At 35.6% G+C, this 19,761-nt stretch overlaps 1 protein-coding gene across 1 annotated transcript; it reads right to left on the reverse strand.

The window, feature by feature from the left end:
* Positions 1–1,412: 1,412 nt before the first annotated feature.
* Positions 1,413–4,221, reverse strand: LOC110653020 (uncharacterized). The gene is made up of 3 exons (XM_021808642.2): positions 3,934–4,221; positions 3,562–3,813; positions 1,413–2,504 (listed from the first exon to the last, which is right to left on the reverse strand). The coding sequence occupies exons 2-3, from the start codon at positions 3,773–3,775 to the stop codon at positions 1,645–1,647; spliced, it is 1,074 nt and encodes a 357-aa protein (XP_021664334.2). The 5' UTR covers positions 3,776–3,813; positions 3,934–4,221; the 3' UTR covers positions 1,413–1,644.
* Positions 4,222–19,761: the final 15,540 nt, after the last annotated feature.

Raw genomic sequence — 19,761 nt, forward strand, 5'->3', positions numbered from 1 at the left:
TGGTATATATATATATATAATTATTTTTATATTTTAATAAAATTATAAAAAAACAGCTTGTTCTTAAAAAAAAAAGTTAAAAATGACTTAATTTTTTTGTTAATTAAAAAAATATTTTTTATTAATATATTTTTTTAATATTTTAAATATTAAAAAATATAGCAAATATTTTCTAAAAAAATATTTTTAAGAAAATAAATGAAACTTCAAGCTCGGTTATTTCATAAAAAATAATTTATATATAAAAATTTTTTATGGAAAATAAAAAATATTTTTTATTATTTAATTTTAATATTAAGTTAATAATATATATTTATATTATATGTATAAATATTTGTATATTTTAATAAAATTATTAAAATTTAAAAAAATTATTTTATTTAAAAAAAATAAATAAATCATTTTTTTTAAATGATTTAATTTTTTCATTGATTAAGAAAAAATTTTAATTGACTTATTTTATTGTATGTCATAAATATTAAAAAATATGAAAAATATACTACCAGAGTGTTAATCAATGTCTTTTTTGTAGTTGGATCTGCTAATTTGAATATATATACATATATTTATTTATTTATTTATTTATTTATTTTAAATATAATAATTGTGATAGAAATAGTCACATTCAAAAGAAATAGTTGAATTTAAATTATTTAATTGATGTTATTGAGATGAAAGCAGTCTTTAAATCCATTACTTTCTTCGTGCACTTGGAAGTAGAAAAGTGGTACTGCTAGTCGACGTCTACTTTTTGTCAATCTGTCCCATGGCAGCACATTGTATGGCAGAACGCAAACTAACAGCGCAGAGCTAGGCCCCATAGCTACAGCGGCCATGGCCGATCATTAGCCGAAATCGAAATCACATTGGCAATTTTAATTTTAAAGTTAAGAAATTAAATTAGTTTAATTTCGATTTCAATACCAATTTTAATATTGATCATATCAAATAATAAGTTGATTCAATGACAAGCCATTAGAAGATACAATTAAGAAATTGAATTTTATTTGTCATAATATCATAATCTAATTTTAATGACATGTCATCTATTTAGGTATTCTAAATTTTTCATGTACTCATAAAATATATGAGTATAAAAAATGCAAAAATTAAGATAAATGTCTGATAATATGTTGATGAATAAAATTACAATGAGCTCATCTATTAAATAAGAAATTTAACACATATTACAGATAAAATGATAAACGTTCGATTGAGATGGTTTGATTATATACAACGTAGAGAATCAAATGCTCGAGCATAAAATTGTGAAAAATTAATAGGAAAAGAAAAAAATCGAGGGAAAAACCTAAAATGACATGAAAGAAAAGGGTTTCAAAGGACTTAAAGCTATATGGCCTGATGCAGAAGAGCAATAAAAGATCCATTGCAAGATAAGAAAGGAGAAAATCTTCAAACAATAATAACTATAGCTTCTTAATTCCGTGAGGTTTCCACGGTTCCTTCACAAGTAACATATTAAACCTACTCAACCCAACAATACAACCATGTAACACACCCAAAACAAAAGGCAAACATGCATCTTTCTTTCTCTTTTTTTTCTCTTTTTCTTTTTATATAGGGATAACAAGCAAGGATAAGTATAATTAAAAAAAAAAAAATTGTATACCATCTTTAAACTCTTTAAATCAGAAAGTTATGCTCTACTCCAGTTGTACTCCTGGGACTCGGAGGAAGACTTTCAAATCTCACTGTTCTAGATCCATATAGAGAGTGATCATCATAGTACCCACGTTTGCTCAAGTTTCCACTCCACATATTATGTACATTTGAGTTTCCTACACTTCGTGCGTTTGGATAATATTGGTTTAGGGGAGTAAAAGAGGCCCTCCCAATGTCTGGCCATCCAAATGACGAAGATGGTGTCACCCGGTGAGGGTCATGAGGTGGTCTAGAAGATTGATAACCATGTGGATTGTGTTGCTGGTGGTGTTGATAGTATTGGTGATGCTGCTGATAGAAATGGTGATTGCTGTGGTGGTTGTTGGTTTGGTGGTGATTGGTATTGAGATTGTAGAGACTAGGAGAGCTATGTACTTTATGCAATGGACGTCTAGTATTATGATAGTTATTCATGAAAGTGGGTTCATGGGGCACAAAATCAAAATTAATACTATCAGAGGAATTGCCTTTTGGAGAAGAGCAAGCAGAAATGCTAAAGGTGGGGCGATTTGCATTGATAGGGGAAGGTCTAAAATTGGCAAATGAACGAACTGTGTTATTGATGGCATCGATGTAATGTTGTTCTGTTGCGTGAGGATCTGTAGAGGCATTTTGGTTCTCCAGTATGACAGGATTGGAAGGGAACAGGAAAGCTCGAAGCTTTGCAGTTCCTTCACTTTCATGGCGAGCATATTCATCAAGCATGTGCTTTATATCCTCATCAGTTCTTACAGACACCAACACATCAAGATTTTCAGGTATCACCTGGTACTTGAGGACCATGTCCCCTTCAAATTCTGAACTAAGCTTTTTCATTAACTCTGCATATTACAAACATTACCACAAAAGGGAGGAATTTGTCACTTAATAACCCCATTTTACATGTGCACAAGAACAAGTTAAAAAGTCACCATAACAATCAAAAAGTACTAACTTTTAACAGATACCATTTGACAGAAAGAACTAAGCCAAAAATACTTTCACTTGGGAAAGGAGCAAAGCCAGCCAAGCTTTTTTTTGCAGTCAAAGAGCCCAAATTAAACAAAACTCACTAATTACTAAAAGTTGACTTTACCATTTGTAGGATCCTTAAGCATGGTTCCATGTAATTATTCAGGTCTTAACACTTCAATCACTTGTTATTTCACCACTATTGTTGATAAAATTAGGACTACAGTCACAGATAGGTCCTTACTTCACATCAGCTACCTCATTGGCCTTACCTCCACATTTTTCAACCACAATTATCATCTAATCATCTTGTTTCTTTTCTTTCCCTTTTCCCATCAATGGATCCAAGCAAAATGCCAGACTAATCCATCTTTCACTAGTGATCAAAAGTTCAAGCATCCAAATACATATGATCCTAACCAGAGCCATTTCTGTTTGGTCTAAACTGTTCAAAACAATGGAAAGCTTTTCTTGTTTTACTGGATTGATGACTTCTATAAGGCTTTACAATTGCTATAACCAGCAGCAACCAATTATATTAGGCCTAAACTTCTTTTGCTAAGCATGACATCATACCATTTTCGTTTTCTAATTTCTTTGGTAAATGCAATTTATCCCAATATCACAAACTTTCTTCTAAAGAGAATAAGGGCTATCAGCTATCACTAGAAAAGACCAAAACAAGTGCAGGCTTTCCAATTTCCTCTAAATCTCTTGGAGTTTGGAATCTAAAATTTTAGAAGAATTCGATTTAATTGATATTTTTTTTAATTCTCATATTTAAAATAAAATTAAAAAAAATTATTTTCAAAGAAGAAATAAAAAATGTGAGAATTCAAATGAAGCCTTAAGCAATGGGTTCTAAACGAACATTAGAAAACATGTCTAATGAGAAATAGAGCTGTATGTACAAACTAGGCGCCAAACCTGAGAAGCTAATATCTCTCGGAACGGCAATGACACGCGTATCGCCGCCGACGTACTTAAGCTGGCCATCGGCGGTTCTCGGCAAGATTTTACCGCCATAGCTACACAAGAACTTCACCTTATTTCTCGGCGAAGAAGCCCCCGATGCTGGCCCAACCTCATTAGCACCTCCGCCGCCACCGGCACCGCTACTAGCGACAGCTTCATTAGCCATATTTCTCGATTATCTCCAACTCGTCCACCTTTCTCCCCCTGAAAAAACAAAATCAAATTTAAAAAAAAAAAATCAGCTTTTTCCATTTCTCTATCTAAAAATCAAGACTTCATCATTAAAAAAATTTTTAAGAAAAAATTAACGACTTTAACACGTACATGTACGCATAGAAACTGAAATTGGGGCAGAAATAGGGAGAGAAAAAAAATTAAAATTCAAAGAATTAGAAGCAGGGAGAAGAAATGGCGATGAGGAGATTGATTTTTTTTTTTTTCCTTTTTCGATTTATCGAGTAATTGTGGGGTTGGACAAATGCGAAAAATAGATGAAAAAAGGAATATTATTATGGTGAAATTCCTAATTATACGCTCCACACAGCTTTTCTTTCTGTCTTTCTTGGATTTCAGGTTTGATTTTTTTTGTTGCATGCAGCGCAATTTCTCCGCCACTGTATTTTTTGAATGGATTTTGGCGAAATCTCATTTATATATTTTGGTGCTATTTCGGCCCCATGTGCCCCATTTTCCGGGGCTTTTTTTAATGTTATTTCCAAATTTACTAACACCATTCGTAAAAATAAAATTTACAATTTAATCTCTAAATTTATATAATATTATATTTTAACCTCTTATTTTAGAAAATTAAATTATATTTTAATTTTTAAATTTTTAAAATTAATTATTTAATAATTAAATTTTATATTATATTATATATAATTTTAATATATAGAATAATTTAGTTTCTTTATTAATAAATAAAATTATTATAAATATTAAAAATATAAAAACTAAATTATTCTATATATTAAAATAAAAAATATTAAGCAATTCATTTATTAAAATTCATCGGCTAAAATATAATATAGTGTAGAATTTAAAGACTAAGTAATTAATTTTTTAAAATTAAAAAATTAAAATATAATATGAGACAAAACCTATAAATCAAATTATAAATTTTCCCTACGTAATATTTATTATTTTTAAGAAATTTTATAAATTTAAAAATAATAATATTTTAAATAATTTTTATTTTCTAAAAATATATTTTTTAACATTTTGATAATAGTAATAAAATATTTTTCCCTAAAAAAGAAATGCATATATATTTGTAAAGAAAAATTAATAGATTATAATAATAATGACAAATATAAATTATTGTATAGCTTTCCTTCATAAATTTCATAATAAAAGGTGAAATAAAAAGTTTTACATCATATTAATAAATGAAAGAATTTGAATTTAAATTTAAATTTTTAAATATTATAAATATATAGTATAAAAAAATAAAATAATAAAATTTTGTTTTATATTAATCATTAAATGTAAAAAATAAAAGGTTAATAAAATTTGTTAGATGTATATTTTAACCTTTAAAGTAAAGATAATAAAACAGTTTAATTGGAATTTAAGATAAATTAAATAAATAGTATCTCAACTTAAATTATATAATAATCAAGTTTAATTTTAATTTATAATAAAAAATTTCATAATTTTTAATTTAGAAAATATAAAATTTCTATAGTATTCAGTTATTAAGCTTATTCGAGTGTCTAAATATCCTATTAGAGTACTTTAAAATTACTCGAATCGAATTTAAATTTTATTTCTTTTTTTATTTGATTATCCATTGCTTTCGTGTATGTAATTTCACTTAAATTAAAAATAAAAAATTTAAGTATTCTACATTTCAAGTGGGTTGGCGTTTTATCATCTTTCGCTGATATTCAGCATTAAATTAGTCTTTAAAAAATATATAAATTTAATAAATATTTAAATATTTAAGTAATGTAAGACTTTTTATACGCGCTTTTACTCTTTTCACACGATTAAAGTACCACAATGTAGGGGTGAGTAAATTTTAATTTGAATTAAAAAATTAAATTAAATTAAATTAATTCGATTTAATTAATTTAATTTTAAAATTTAATTAGTTTAATTTAATTTTATATTATAAAAATTTTAATTCGATTTAATTTTAAAGAAAAAAAAAATTAGTTAAGCCGAACTAAACTAAATAGTAATTTTAAATATTCAAATCGAACCAAATCAAATCGAATTGATTTTTGAATTAATTTATTTTTATGTAGAATTTATAAATTATATTTAATTATATATATAAATTATTTAATTTCATTGATTAATATTTATTAGGTTCAAATCAAAATTAAAATTATATTAAATAACTTAAAAATTAAATCAAAATTTAAAAATCAATTAAAAATCAAAACTAACCAATTTAAATTGAATCAAACTGAAATAAAGTAGTTCGATTCGATTCTATTTTTCATCTATTTTAATTAAATTTAATTTTTAAAATATATAATTTATTTTTATAATTTAATTCAATTTGATTCAATTTAAATCAAATACTCACCCCTACCACAATAAACCTTTAAATTTATTTCAAAAACTAACTTATAAATTAAAAATTTTTTAAAAAATATATAAATTTAATAAACATAAGATATTCAAATGATATCAGGTGCCCTCCAACTTCAGCACTGTCGGAATCAAAAATCCTAAAGAAATCGAATAAACCAATCTGTAGGACATGTGTCAACCTAATCTGTCCAGCTCGGCCCCACAAGCTAGCGTGCCGGGCTATCTTTTGCCCATGTGAGCTTGCGTCCCGCAAATCTTAAATTTTAAAAAATGTGGCAAAAAAACAAGGAGGAGGCGTAAGGCTTTAAGCTATGGGACATAGGAACCTCCAAAAATTTTTGGAATAATTTTTTAAAAATATATATTTAATTTATTAATTATTTAATTTTTTTCTTTCAATTTAATTATTTACGTTTTTTTTTACTACTCTTTATCATTTTTTTAAAAATTATTCTATTCATAATTATTTATCACTTTAAAAAATTAATAAATATTATTATTTTTTTAATTTTATTTTTATCCCTATTTAATAAAATAATTATTTATATAATTTTTTAAACTCATTTTAACACTTTTCATTTATTTACTAATTATGTGAGACAGAATAATTTACAATAAAAATAAATATATAATTTCAATAAAATACTATTTAATCTTATAATTTTAAATTTATTAATTATTTAATTTTTATTTACGAAAGAAATAAAAAAATATAATATTAAATAATATATTTTAAAAATAAAAGGTTAAATATGTCACGACTCAACCTATGGGCCGGACCGGCACTAGGACCTGAGCCAGTCTAAAGCCCCCGAGGCCCGTAGTAAGCCTAACTGTTCAATAACCCAACTCTAAGGCCCATTTGGGCCCAAATTCAAGAAACCAAACGGACAGAGTCCGGCCATAAAATGGACTTTTCAACGGGGAGTTTTTGACTCACCCGACCTGTAAACGCAATAAATACTCAATTGGGGAGCTCAACTCACCCTCCACATACTCATCAGCATAAAATTAAATGGAAGCTCAGCTCCCTCATCCAATCCATCAAACATGCATAGAATATTAAGTTTACAGTTCTAAAATAATAATTTAGTTTACATACCCAAATCAAATAAATATTTCTAACACATGCGGAAATTCTAAGATTTAACAAGTTTATACAAACATTAGTAATCGACCTGCGAGGGAGAAAGCAGGTTAACCTCAAAAATATCCTCCTGTGGCCTGGAAAAATTTTTGAACAGGAGTGAGCGTTCGACTCAGAGAGTAAAATATCAATTTTAACCATAATCTCTATAACTATCTAAAACTAATGCAACATGTGGAATGAAATGCAACATCAACAATATTTTCACATCATAACAGCAAAAAGGTAATTTGGAGCACTCACGCACCCTGTAACATCAATCATAATATATGGGCCGATCCCTATACTGACTCTCTTAAATCCAACTGGTGCCGAAGAACTCAGCTCGGACTTCCACTTAATAACCAAATCGGGGTCCCAGCGAAGAACTCAAGCCGTGTCTACCCCGAAGGACCGGGTCCCAGCGAAGATCTCAAGCCGTGTCTACCCGTCCTATCCATAGTCCACACCACATCACATGCACGCCAACGCACGCACACTGCTCCAAATTACCACAACAACATTCATGGCACTTTCACAGTTATGAATGCAACATAAATCGTGCCTAGAATTTATCTACATAGATATATGCATATAAGTGATGCATGGGCATGCTTGAACATATAATAATATCGAAATTACAATTAAAATTAATATTTTACTCACAGACTTGACGGTGGTCACCGGTAGCGGAGGAAGAAGGTCGTCTCACGACAATTTTATTACAATCATTTAATAAATTTGACTCAATACAAACAAAGAAAAAGACCAATACGTCCTAAGTTATGCCGAAAATCCGGCAGAGTCTCCCCTATACCTAGGACCTACCCAACCTGCAAAAGAGCTCAAAACACACTTCTATACTCACAATCCATATATCCACAGCTCAATCATATCACACAGCCCCTCCTGGGCCCATCAAATCAATCATCCATCACAAATATGTAAAATTTCAATTTAGTCCTTATAATTGACCATTTTTGCAAAAACTGCCCAAATAAGTTATAAAAATTCTAAAACTTTGCCCCGCGGTCCTTAGCAATATTACTAAGCTATTGCAAAAAGAATCATAATTTTCTAAACTACCACGAATATTTTATGGATTTTTAATCCTGGTTAAGCACTTGAAAATTACGAAAAAGCAAGGTTCGGGTTTACCTTTGCCGATTCCGACTTCGGGGACGCGCTCGGGACGTCTAACAATGGGGGGATAGCCAAAACCTTGATCCAATTCGGAGACTTTTCCGTGCAGTGCATCGCCGGAAATTCACAGACCCGGACAACTGTCGAATTTCCGCAAATTGAGGATACCTACACGAAGCCCATAACACGGGGGTTAGTACATAAATTTTTCAGAATTTTCTAAGCTCATTTAATGCTCGGAAAAACACTACGAAGTTCCGTGGGACCCATCAGAAAATGGTGTCGGAAAATTCGAAATTTATGTCGCCGCAAAGCTCTCGATGAGTGGAGCGTGCCGGTACCCTTGGTTTTCTCGTGGGATTCACGGTTTTCGAGAAATCTAGCCCAAAAGTCGAAATGGGCTAAAAACTTCCCGAGCAAAAATCGGACAAACCGCTCGATGGATTTCGGTGTTCTTGGTGTCTATGGAAAGCTCTCGTCGAGTGGATGATTTTAGACACAAGATCCGGTCCAATTGGTGGCCGGATCGGCCGGATTTTGGCCGGGAAAGTCGAAACGCCGCGCGCGCGAGGAAGGGAGTTCGCGCGCGTTTTCTCGCCATTTGGGGCGGCGGTCGGCTGGCTGGGGAGGCTGGGAGGCGGCTGCCGGCTGGCTGGGGAGGCTGAGAGGCGGCGCCGGTCGGCTGGGGTGGCAAGGGGAGGTGGCTGGCCGGTGGCAAGGGCAGGAGGAGAGAGAAAAGAGAGAGAGAAGGAAGAGAGGTCGACGCGCTCGAGGAAGGAAAGAAGAAAAAGAAAAAGGCCGGTCTGATTCGACCGGTCCGATCCGGTCCTGTTCGATTAGGCTGGTCCGATTCAAGATACAAAATTTTGAATTTTTACTCTGCTTCGGGACCGAAAACGAGGTCCAAAAATTTCGAAAAAATTCCAGAAAACTCAGAAAAATACGTAGACTCCAAATATATTTTTAGTTTTGCCACGTGGTCTTTAAATTAATTTTTAAAAATCATCAAAGTTTATATTTTCGGAAAATCGAGCCCGATTTTTAAAATCCGAAAAATCTCAAAAAAATTCCTAAAATTTAAATAAAATTAAAATGCCAAAAATGCTCATAAAATAATAAAATTTAAAATTTTTGGGGTGTTACATTCTTCCCTCCTTACAGAAAATTCGTCCTCGAATTTTTACACAAGGCAGAATAAAGCACATGATTATACATTGAACAAATAAGGGTACTTGCTACGCATGTCCCGTTCTGACTCCCAGGTGCACTCTTCCACCATCGACTCCTCCACAAAACCTTAACCATAGGGATCTGTTTTGATCTCAGCTGTCTCACTTGGTAGTCCACTATGGCTACAGGCTGCTCCTCAAATGTCAAGTTCTCTTTTAGCTCTATCACATCCGGCTGTAGTACATGAGAAGGATCTGGAATGTATTTCCTGAGCATGGAGATGTGAAACACGGATGAACGTGAGAAAGGTTGGGTGGTAGCTCCAACCGGTAGGCAATCGCTCCAACTCTATCAAGAACCTCAAAGGTCCGATATACCGAGGTGCCAACTTGCTCTTCTTTCCAAATCTCATGACTCCCTTCATTGGAGAAACCTTCAAGAATACATAGTCGCCATCGCAAACTCCACATCCCTCCGTCTGGGTCCGCATAACTCTTACGCCTCATCGAAAGCCGTCATCGATCGTTCTCGATTAAAGGAACTACCTCAAGTGTACCGCACTAGGTCTACATCATGCACCTTCGCTTCCCCATTTCTGTCCAACACGGAGGAGACCTACACTTTCTTCCATATAGTGCCTCATAGGATGCCATCCCTATCTTTGGAGTGATAATCGTTGTTGTAGGCAAACTCCACCAAAGCTAGCCGCTCATCCCATCGACCTCCAAAATCCAAAACACTCATGCGAAGCATGTCTTCCGATGTTTGGATTGTCCTTCAATTTCCGTCTGTCTCGAGGTGGAAAGCCGTACTGAAATTCAACTGTGTGCCAAGTGCCTCCTGCAACTTTCTCCAAAATCGAGAAGTGAACTGGGGCCCTCTGTCAGATATTATGAAAGCCGGAACTCCATGCAATCTGACTATTTCTCGAATGTAGAGCCGAGCATACTGTGCCACAGAATATGTAGTCTTCACAGGTAAGAAGTGAGCTGATTTGGTTAAGCGGTCTACAATTACCCATATCGAATCATACTCTCGTGTGGTACGAGGCAACCCAGTCACAAAATCCATAGTAATCATTTCCCACTTCCATTCTGGGATAGGGAGCTCTTGCAGCTTCCCTGACGGTCTCTGGTGTTCAAACTTCACCTTCTGACAAGTCAAGCACTTGGACACAAAGTTTGCGATGTCTCTCTTCATGCCATTCCACCAATAGCTATCTTTCACATCATGGTACATCTTGGTGGAACCTGGGTGGACACTGTACAGTGTGTAGTGTGCCTCTCGCATGATTTCATTCCTGAGGTTGTCCACATCGGGCACACATATCCTAGAACCTTGCACTAGGGTGCCATCATTGGCAAATCCAAACTCACCACCTTCACCCTGCTGTACTCTTTCTATGATCTTCATCAATTGTTGGTCTCTGTGCTGGGAAACTCTAACTCTGTCTCTCAAGTCTGGCCTCACTGAAAAATGAGCCAGCAATACCCCCTCATCTGAAAGATCTAGGATTAAACCTTGATCCATCAACTCATGTACCTCCTGAATCAACGGTCTCTTCTCCGCTGAAACGTGAGCCAAACTGCCAGAAGATTTTCTGCTCAAAGCATCTGCTACTACATTGGCCTTTCCAAGGTGGTACTGGATGGTGCAATCATAGTCTTTCAGGAGCTCCATCCATCTCCTCTGTCTCATGTTTAAGTCCCTCTGTTGGAAGATGTACTTCAAACTCTTGTGGTCGGTGTATATCTCGCACACTTCGCCATACAGGTAGTGTCTCCAGATTTTTAGTGCAAAGACTACAGTCGCCATTTCGAAATCATGGGTGGGGTAGTTCTGTTCATGCCTCTTCAACTGCCTTGAAGCATAAGCCACTACTTTTCCATTCTGCATCAAAACACACCCTAGGCCAACTCTGGAGGCGTCACAATACACGGTGTATCCTTCACCACTCATAGGTAGTGTCAACACAGGGGCAGTGGTTAGACACTCCTTAAGCTTCTGGAAACTCTCCTCACAGTCATCTGTCCAAATGAATGGAATGTTCTTCCGAGTCAACTTAGTTAAGGGAGCTGCTATCCTAGAAAAACCTTGCACAAAACGCCTATAGTAGCCAGCTAAACCCAGAAAACTTCGCACCTCAGTGACTGTTGTAGGCCTAAGCCAATCAGTTACAGCTTTAATCTTCTTGGGATCCACTTGAATACCGTCACTAGAAACCACATGTCCCAAGAATGAGATGCTTTCTAGCCAAAATTCACATTTTGAAAATTTGGCATATAGCTGGTGCTCCCTCAAAGTCTGCAACACCATCCTCAAGTGCCACACGTGTTCTTCCTCGATCCGAGTATACTGAATGTCATCTATGAATACGATGACAAAGCGGTCCAAAAATGGCTTGAACACTCGTTCATCAAGTCCATGAAGGTCTGTGCATTAGTGAGTCCAAAAGACATCACCAAGAACTCATAATGACCATATCTTGTCCTGAAAGCCGTTTTGGACACGTCCTCATTCCTGATTCTCAACTGATGGTAGCCTGATCGCAAGTCTATCTTGGAAAAGAATCTAGCTCCTTGGAGCTGATCAAACAAATCATCGATCCGAGGAAGTGGATACTTGTTCTTCACAGTCACCTTGTTCAGCTGTCTGTAGTCGATACACAACCTCAATGACCCATCCTTCTTTCTCACAAATAGAACAGGAGCGCCCCAAGGTGAAGTGCTCGGACGTATAAAACCCTTGTCCAAAAGCTCTTGTAGTTGCTCCTTTAACTCTTTCAGTTCTGCTGGTGCCATCCTGTAAGGTGGCATTGATATGAGATTTGTACCCGGCACCACATCAAAGCAAAACTCTATTTCTCTTCCTGGTGGCAACCCTGGAAGCTCCTCTGGGAAGACATCCATAAATTCTCTGACAACAGGAACATTTTCCATGCTGACACCTTCTACAGATGTATCTCTCACCAATGCCAAATACCCTTGACATCCACGCCTCAACATTTTTCTAGCACTAATTGCTGACACCAAGTTATATGGAGCCACACTCCTGTCACCATCAAAGCTAAACTCTTCCACACCAGGTATGTGGAAATACACCTTTTTGTTCCTGCAGTCTAAGGTGGCATAATGAGTTGCCAACCAATCCATCCCCAAGATTACATCGAAATCTATTACTGGTAAAGGAACCAAGTCTGCTGGGAGGATCTTTCCATCCACTACTACTGGGCAACCCGGAAAAACCATATCTACATCTATGTTGTCACTAAGTGGGGTAGCTACCGACAAAGGGCACTCTAAGGTTGTAGGGTTTCTACCCAACCTCATGGCAAACACAGGGGAGACAAATGAGTGCGTAGCACCCGGATCTATTAAAACACGAGCCTCATAGGAACAGACTAGAAGGATACTCGCCATCGCATTGGAAGCTCGAGCATCTGGTGGGTCGTGGTGAAAACCCGAGCTTGACCCCTACCACGAGCATCGACTTCTACCTCCGACCGCCTCCAAATCCACGCCCCTTGTCCTCGCCTGTTGGCATCAATCGATCGCCGCCATGCTTTGAAGCACCGATTCAATCGGCGAGGAACATTTGCAATGTAATCCTGTGACCCCATCTGTGGCTCATTGAACACGGGCATTCCTAGAAAAGTGACCTGGTTGGCCACACACAAGCATACTCCAACCCATCATACAAGGTCCTCAATGTCCTCTTCCACACTTTGCACAAGGTGCCAAGGAGGATCTGAACTGCACCAATCTGCTGTACTCGAATCGTTACACCGCTGGATCCGCATTCTAGTCCAATCCTCGGGATTTGTGTCTGAAACCACTTCTCTTATTCCTGCTTCTTCCTCTGTAATTAGTTTGGCCACCACTATATGTAGTAGCCATGTGGGGAACACCTGAAGAACCCTCTACTCTGTTTTTCTTTGCCCTTCCGCTGTCATCCACAGCATAGCTAATCTCTATCTGTCTGGCTCGATCAACTACCACGTTAAAAGACTGATCCGACATCCTGGCCAGGTTTGCATACCTCCTGTCAAGCCCCTTTAGGAATCTCTTCACCTTCATAGTTTCTGTAGCTACTGCTGTAGGGGCATATCTGATCAATTCCAGAAATTCTGTAGCATATTCATCTACAGACCTGCCATTCTGTCTTAAGGCCTCAAAGGCCCACTGTTTCTGATCTCTGAAGCTTTCTGGCACAAACCGATTGATGAAAAGTTCTAAAAACTGAGCCCATGTCAAACCCTCCATCCGAGGTAACACGTAGTCATTCATCCATTGTCTAGGCATAGGCCCCATGACATGCTGCATACAATCTATCAGTCTTCTATTAGTCAACTGTAATTCTGTTCCTGCCTGTCTGCAGGAATCCAAAAACCGATATGCATCGTCTGACACATCATAAGTACCAGGCACCAATTTCTTAAAATTGATTACCTGTTTGTAAGGTTCTCCTCTTGGTGCGGTGGACTGCTGCTGCTGTGGAGGGTGGACCATATACTGCGCCATCATATCGATGGTCCTCTGCAACCCAGCTAGAGTAGCTACCATGGGGTCCATGGGACCCTGTGCCATAAAAGACTGATCCTGTACTGGTGGCAGCTGCTCTTCTACTTGAGCAGCTCTAGGCCTCCTACCCCGCCTCCTCAGGGCAGGCGCCTCATCCTGTGCCGACACCTCGTCAGGCACATCTGGTTCTGGTGCAGTGGCAGCTCTCCTGCTTCTACTCATTTTCCTGAAATTCAGCAGCATTAGCCCACAAAATTCAAAACTGTACATTACACAGCTCTATAGACTCATATTTACACACAATATATGAAGCAAAAACTAGAAGCAAAGATGACAATGCAAGACGAATGTGAACCCTATTTTCCGCAAGTGACTCCTAGTAGACTCTTCCCAACACTTTAGACAAACATTCCCTAAGAATCTGGAGCCTAGGCTCTGATACCACATTTGTCACGACCCAACCTATGGGCCGGACCGGCACTAGGACCTGGGCCAGTCTAAAGCCCCCGAGGCCCGTAGTAAGCCTAACTGTTCAATAACCCAACTCTAAGGCCCATTTGGGCCCAAATTCAAGAAACCAAACGGACAGAGTCCGGCCATAAAATGGACTTTTCAACGAGGAGTTTTTGACTCACCCGACCTGTAAACGCAATAAATACTCAATTGGGGAGCTCAGCTCACCCTCCACATACTCATCAGCATAAAAATAAATTGGAGCTCAGCTCCCTCATCCAATCCATCAAACATGTATAGAATATTAAGTTTACAGGTCTAAAATAATAATTTAGTTTACATACCCAAATCAAATAAACATTTCTAACACATGCGGAAATTCTAAGATTTAACAAGTTTATAAAAACATTAGTAATCGACCTGCGAGGGAGAAAGCAGGTTAACCTCAAAAATATCCTCCTGTGGCCTGGAAAAATTTTTGAACAGGAGTGAGCGTTCGACTTAGAGAGTAAAATATCAATTTTAACCATAATCTCTATAACTATCTAAAACTAATGCAACCCGTGGAATGAAATGCAACATCAACAATATTTGCACATCATAACAGCAAAAAGGTAACTTGGAGCACTCACGCACCCTGTAACATCAATCATAATATATGGGAGCTGATCCCCTATACAGCTCTCTTAAATCCAACCTGGTGCCAGCGAAGAACTCAGCTCGGACTTCCACTTAATAACCAAATCGGGGTCCCAGCGAAGAACTCAAGCCGTGTCTACCCCGAAGGACCGGGTCCCAGCGAAGATCTCAAGCCGTGTCTACCCGTCCTATCCATAGTCCACACCACATCACACGCACGCCAACGCACGCACACTGCTCCAAATTACCACAACAACATTCATGGCACTTTCACAGTTATGAATGCAACATAAATCGTGCCTAGAATTTATCTACATAGATATATGCATATAAGTGATGCATGGACATGCTTGAATATATAATAATATCGAAATTACAATTAAAATTAATATTTTACTCACAGACTTGACAGTGGTCACTGAGGCAGCTGGGCGAAGGAAGAAGGCTGTCCCGGCTCACTTGACAATTTTATTACAATCATTTAATAAATTTGACTCAATACAAACAAAGAAAAAGACCAATACGTCCTAAGTTATACCGAAAATCCGGCAGAGTCTCCCCTATACCTAGGACCTACCCAACCTGCAAAATAGCTCAAAACACACTTCTATACTCACAATCCATATATCCACAGCTCAATCATATCACACAGCCCCTCCTGGGCCCATCAAATCAATCATCTATCACAATATGTAAAATTTCAATTTAGTCCTTATAATTGATCATTTTTGCAAAAACTGCCCAAATAAGTTCTAAAAATTCTAAAACTTTGCCCCGCGGTCCTTAGCAATATTACTAAGCTATTGCAAAAAGAATCATAATTTTCTAAACTGCCACGAATATTTTATGGATTTTTAATCCTGGTTAAGCACTAGAAAATTACGAAAAAGCAAGGTTCGGGTTTACCTTTGCCGATTCCGACTTTCGGGACGTCGACAATGGGGTAGCCAAAACCTCGATCCAATTACGAGACTTTTCCCAGAACGTGCATGCGCCGAAAATTCACAGACCCGGACAACTGTCGAATTTCCGCGAATTGAGGATACCTACACGAAGCCCATAACACGGGGGTTAGTACATAAATTTTTCAGAATTTTCTAAGCTCATTTAATGCTCAGAAAAACACTGCGAAATTTCGTGGGACCCACCGGAAAACGGTGTCGAAAAAATTTGAAATTTATGTCTCCGCGAAGCTCTCGACGAGTGGAGCGTGCTGGTACCCTCAGTTTTCTCGTGGGATTCACGGTTTTCGAGAAATCTAGCCCAAAAGTCGAAATGAGCTAAAAACTTCCCGAGCAAAAATCGGACAAACCGCTCGATGGATTTCTGTGTTCTTGGTGTCTATGGAAAGCTCTCGTCAAGTAGATGATTTTAGACACAAGATCCGGTCCAATTGGTGGCCGGATCGGCTGGATTTTGACCGGGGAAGTCGAAACGCCGCGCGCGCGAGGAAGGGAGTTCGCGCGTTTCCGCCGTTTAGCGGCGCCCGGTGGGAGGAGGCGGGAGGCGGCCTGGTGGGGTGGCAGGGGAGGTGGTGGCGGCGTGGCAGAGGAGAGAGAAAAGAGAGAGAGAGAAGGAAGAGAGGTCGACGCGCGCGGGGAAGGAAAGAAGAAAAAGGAAAAGGCCGGTCCGATTCGACCGGTCCGATCCGGTCCGGTTCGATTCGGCTGGTCCGATTCAAGATACAAAATTTTAAATTTTTACTCTGCCTCGGGACCGAAAACGAGGTCTAAAAATTTCGAAAAAATTTCAAAAAACTCAGAAAAATACGTAGACTCCAAATATATTTTTAGTTTTGCCACGTGGTCTTTAAATTAATTTTTAAAAATCATCAAAGTTTATATTTTCGGAAAATCGAGCCCGATTTTTAAAATCCGAAAAATCTCAAAAAAATTCCTAAAATTTAAATAAAATTAAAATACAAAAAATGCTTATAAAATAATAAAATTTAAAATTTTTGGGGTGTTACAAAATAATTATATAATTTTTTTTTATTTTTTTATATATTTAGCATATTTTTTATGATAGGGCTATAACATATTCTTTGAAAGATTGATGATAAGAGAAAAAAAATTACTTTAAATATATTTATTAAAAAACATTAAATTTTAATTTTAATAAAAATTTTACATATTTTATTTATAAATACTTCAAAATAATTATTATAAACTTTTTTTAATAATATTTTAAAAAATTAAATTGCTAACAAAATAATTTCCATCTCTCTTAAATGTTAAAAATTGCAATAGAATGCAATTTAAACGACTCTAACACTCCTAAATATTTTTTTTACATTTTTTTTAACAATAAAAATGATGTAAAGCAGCAATTAGATATCAGACTTTGCACACATTCTGCCTATACTGAATGAATTTAAATGAATTAATTTAATTAATATACGTGTGCATGGTATGAATAAGTTAATATAATTTTTATAGCTGATACCTAAATTTTACCTCGTATTTTATTTTTATTCTTTAATTTTATTTTATTATTAAAAAAATCTCTAAAACTTTAGTGTTGTTTCATAAAAAAGTCCCCTTAACATATATTATGTACCTTTTTTCAAAATGAAAAGTACTATTTTAACCTTTTATAAATAAAATTATTTTATTTTAAATAAAATTATTATTTATTAAATTTATTAATAAAATTATTTATTAATTTATAATTTATATTTATTATTTATTTAAATTTTATTAATTATTAATTAATTTTTAATAAAATTAATAATTTTTGTTAGTAATAAAATTATTTTTTGATGAATAGAATCCACCTATCTACTCTGTTGAAAAGATAAATGAAGGGGAATTAGAGAGAAAAATCAGGCTACAGCTTATCTATCACTCTTTTCTGATTGATGGAAAGCAAATCACTGTGATGAATCTCTTGTACTTGTGCCTGGTAGAAAAATGACAATGGAATAATTAAAGTAATAGACCAAGAAGATAAGGAATGAAGCATAAGATCTGAAACACTGAAAATGACTAAACAAGAAATATACATATATAAGATATGGTGTATATATTGACAATGAAGTGAACATAATTCTGTTTGAAATTGTCCTTGAGGTTGAGAGGACAAAATAACAAATAAAAAAAAATAAAAAAAAAGGTAATTAGGCCTCAATGTGAAACTGAGACATGTTACAGGCAAGTTGGCAGGAATCATAGGCAGCAAATTTTATGGGCAAATGGGGAAGACTTGGGTTACAAGAAGTATGATTTAAATGTGTTTAATTGAAAACCCCAGGGGTGTGGTCGAGTGGTTGGGGCTCGTCCTCCCTTAAGCAACTTCCCAGGCTCGATCCGGGGTTGTGTATGGAGCGTTTTAAAACCTGGGGCCAGCCATCCTGCCCTTCGAGGCACCCACAACCTGGCGCAGGGGGATTAGCCTGGGCTGAGCAAAATATGTAAAAAGCCTGGGATACCTCCTTGGAAATGCATGCACCTTAAAAAAAATTGTGTTTAATTGAAATATTAAATTTTTAATAAGTAAAAATATATTAGTGAAAATGATATAAATATTTTAACTTTAAATAAAAGCATAGTACTTGAAGAAAGTCAAAGTAGAAAGTAGTATAATTTATGATAAGAAACTAGAAGAATTTAGGTGAGTTTTTGAAAATTTGAATTATATCACAACTAAATATACTTAATTTTTATACTTCTTCTGTAGCTAGATTATCCAACCAAACAAGGCTTTAAAGTGCCAATACAAAGGCATCCTAGACAAAAGGAGATTAATATTATACCAAATATTATATTATATAGTTGATGTTATGTATTCCCACTTACATTTTGGAATTTTGAATTATTAATTGTAATTTAAATTATTTTTTCATGGAAAATATTTAAAATATATATATATATATATATATATATATATATATATATATATATATATATATATATATATATATATATATATATATATATATATATATATATTGTCACGACCCAACCTATGGGCCGGACCGACACTAGGACCTGGGCTAGCCTAAAGCCCCCGAGACCCGTAGTAAGCCTAACTATTCATTAATCCAACTCTAAGGCCCATTTGGGCCCAATATCAAGAAATCAACCGGACGAAGTCCGGCCATAAAGTGGACCTTTTAACGGGGAGTTTTTGGCTCACCCGACCTGTAAAAAAAAAATATCATCAATTGGGGAGCTCAGCTCACCCTCCACATACTCATCAGCATAAAAATAAATGGGAGCTCAGCTCTCTCATCCAATCCATCAAACAGGCATATCATTATATATTTACAGGTCCAACATGATGATAATATTACAGACTAAAATCAAATAAATACTTCTAACACGTGTGGAAAATCTATGAGTGAATAAAATTACACAAATATTGAATAACAACCTGCGAAGAAGAAAAGCAGGTTAACCACAATAAAATCCTCCTGTAGCCTGAAAAAATATTGAACAGGAGTGAGCGTTCGACTCAGAGAGTAAAATATCAATTTTAACCATAATCTCTATAACTATCTAGAACTAGTGCACCCTGTAGAGTGAAATGCAGTATCAGCAATAAATTCACATC

This window comes from Hevea brasiliensis, chromosome 8 (assembly GCF_030052815.1).
Source record: "Hevea brasiliensis isolate MT/VB/25A 57/8 chromosome 8, ASM3005281v1, whole genome shotgun sequence".
Taxonomy (NCBI): Eukaryota; Viridiplantae; Streptophyta; class Magnoliopsida; order Malpighiales; family Euphorbiaceae; genus Hevea; species Hevea brasiliensis.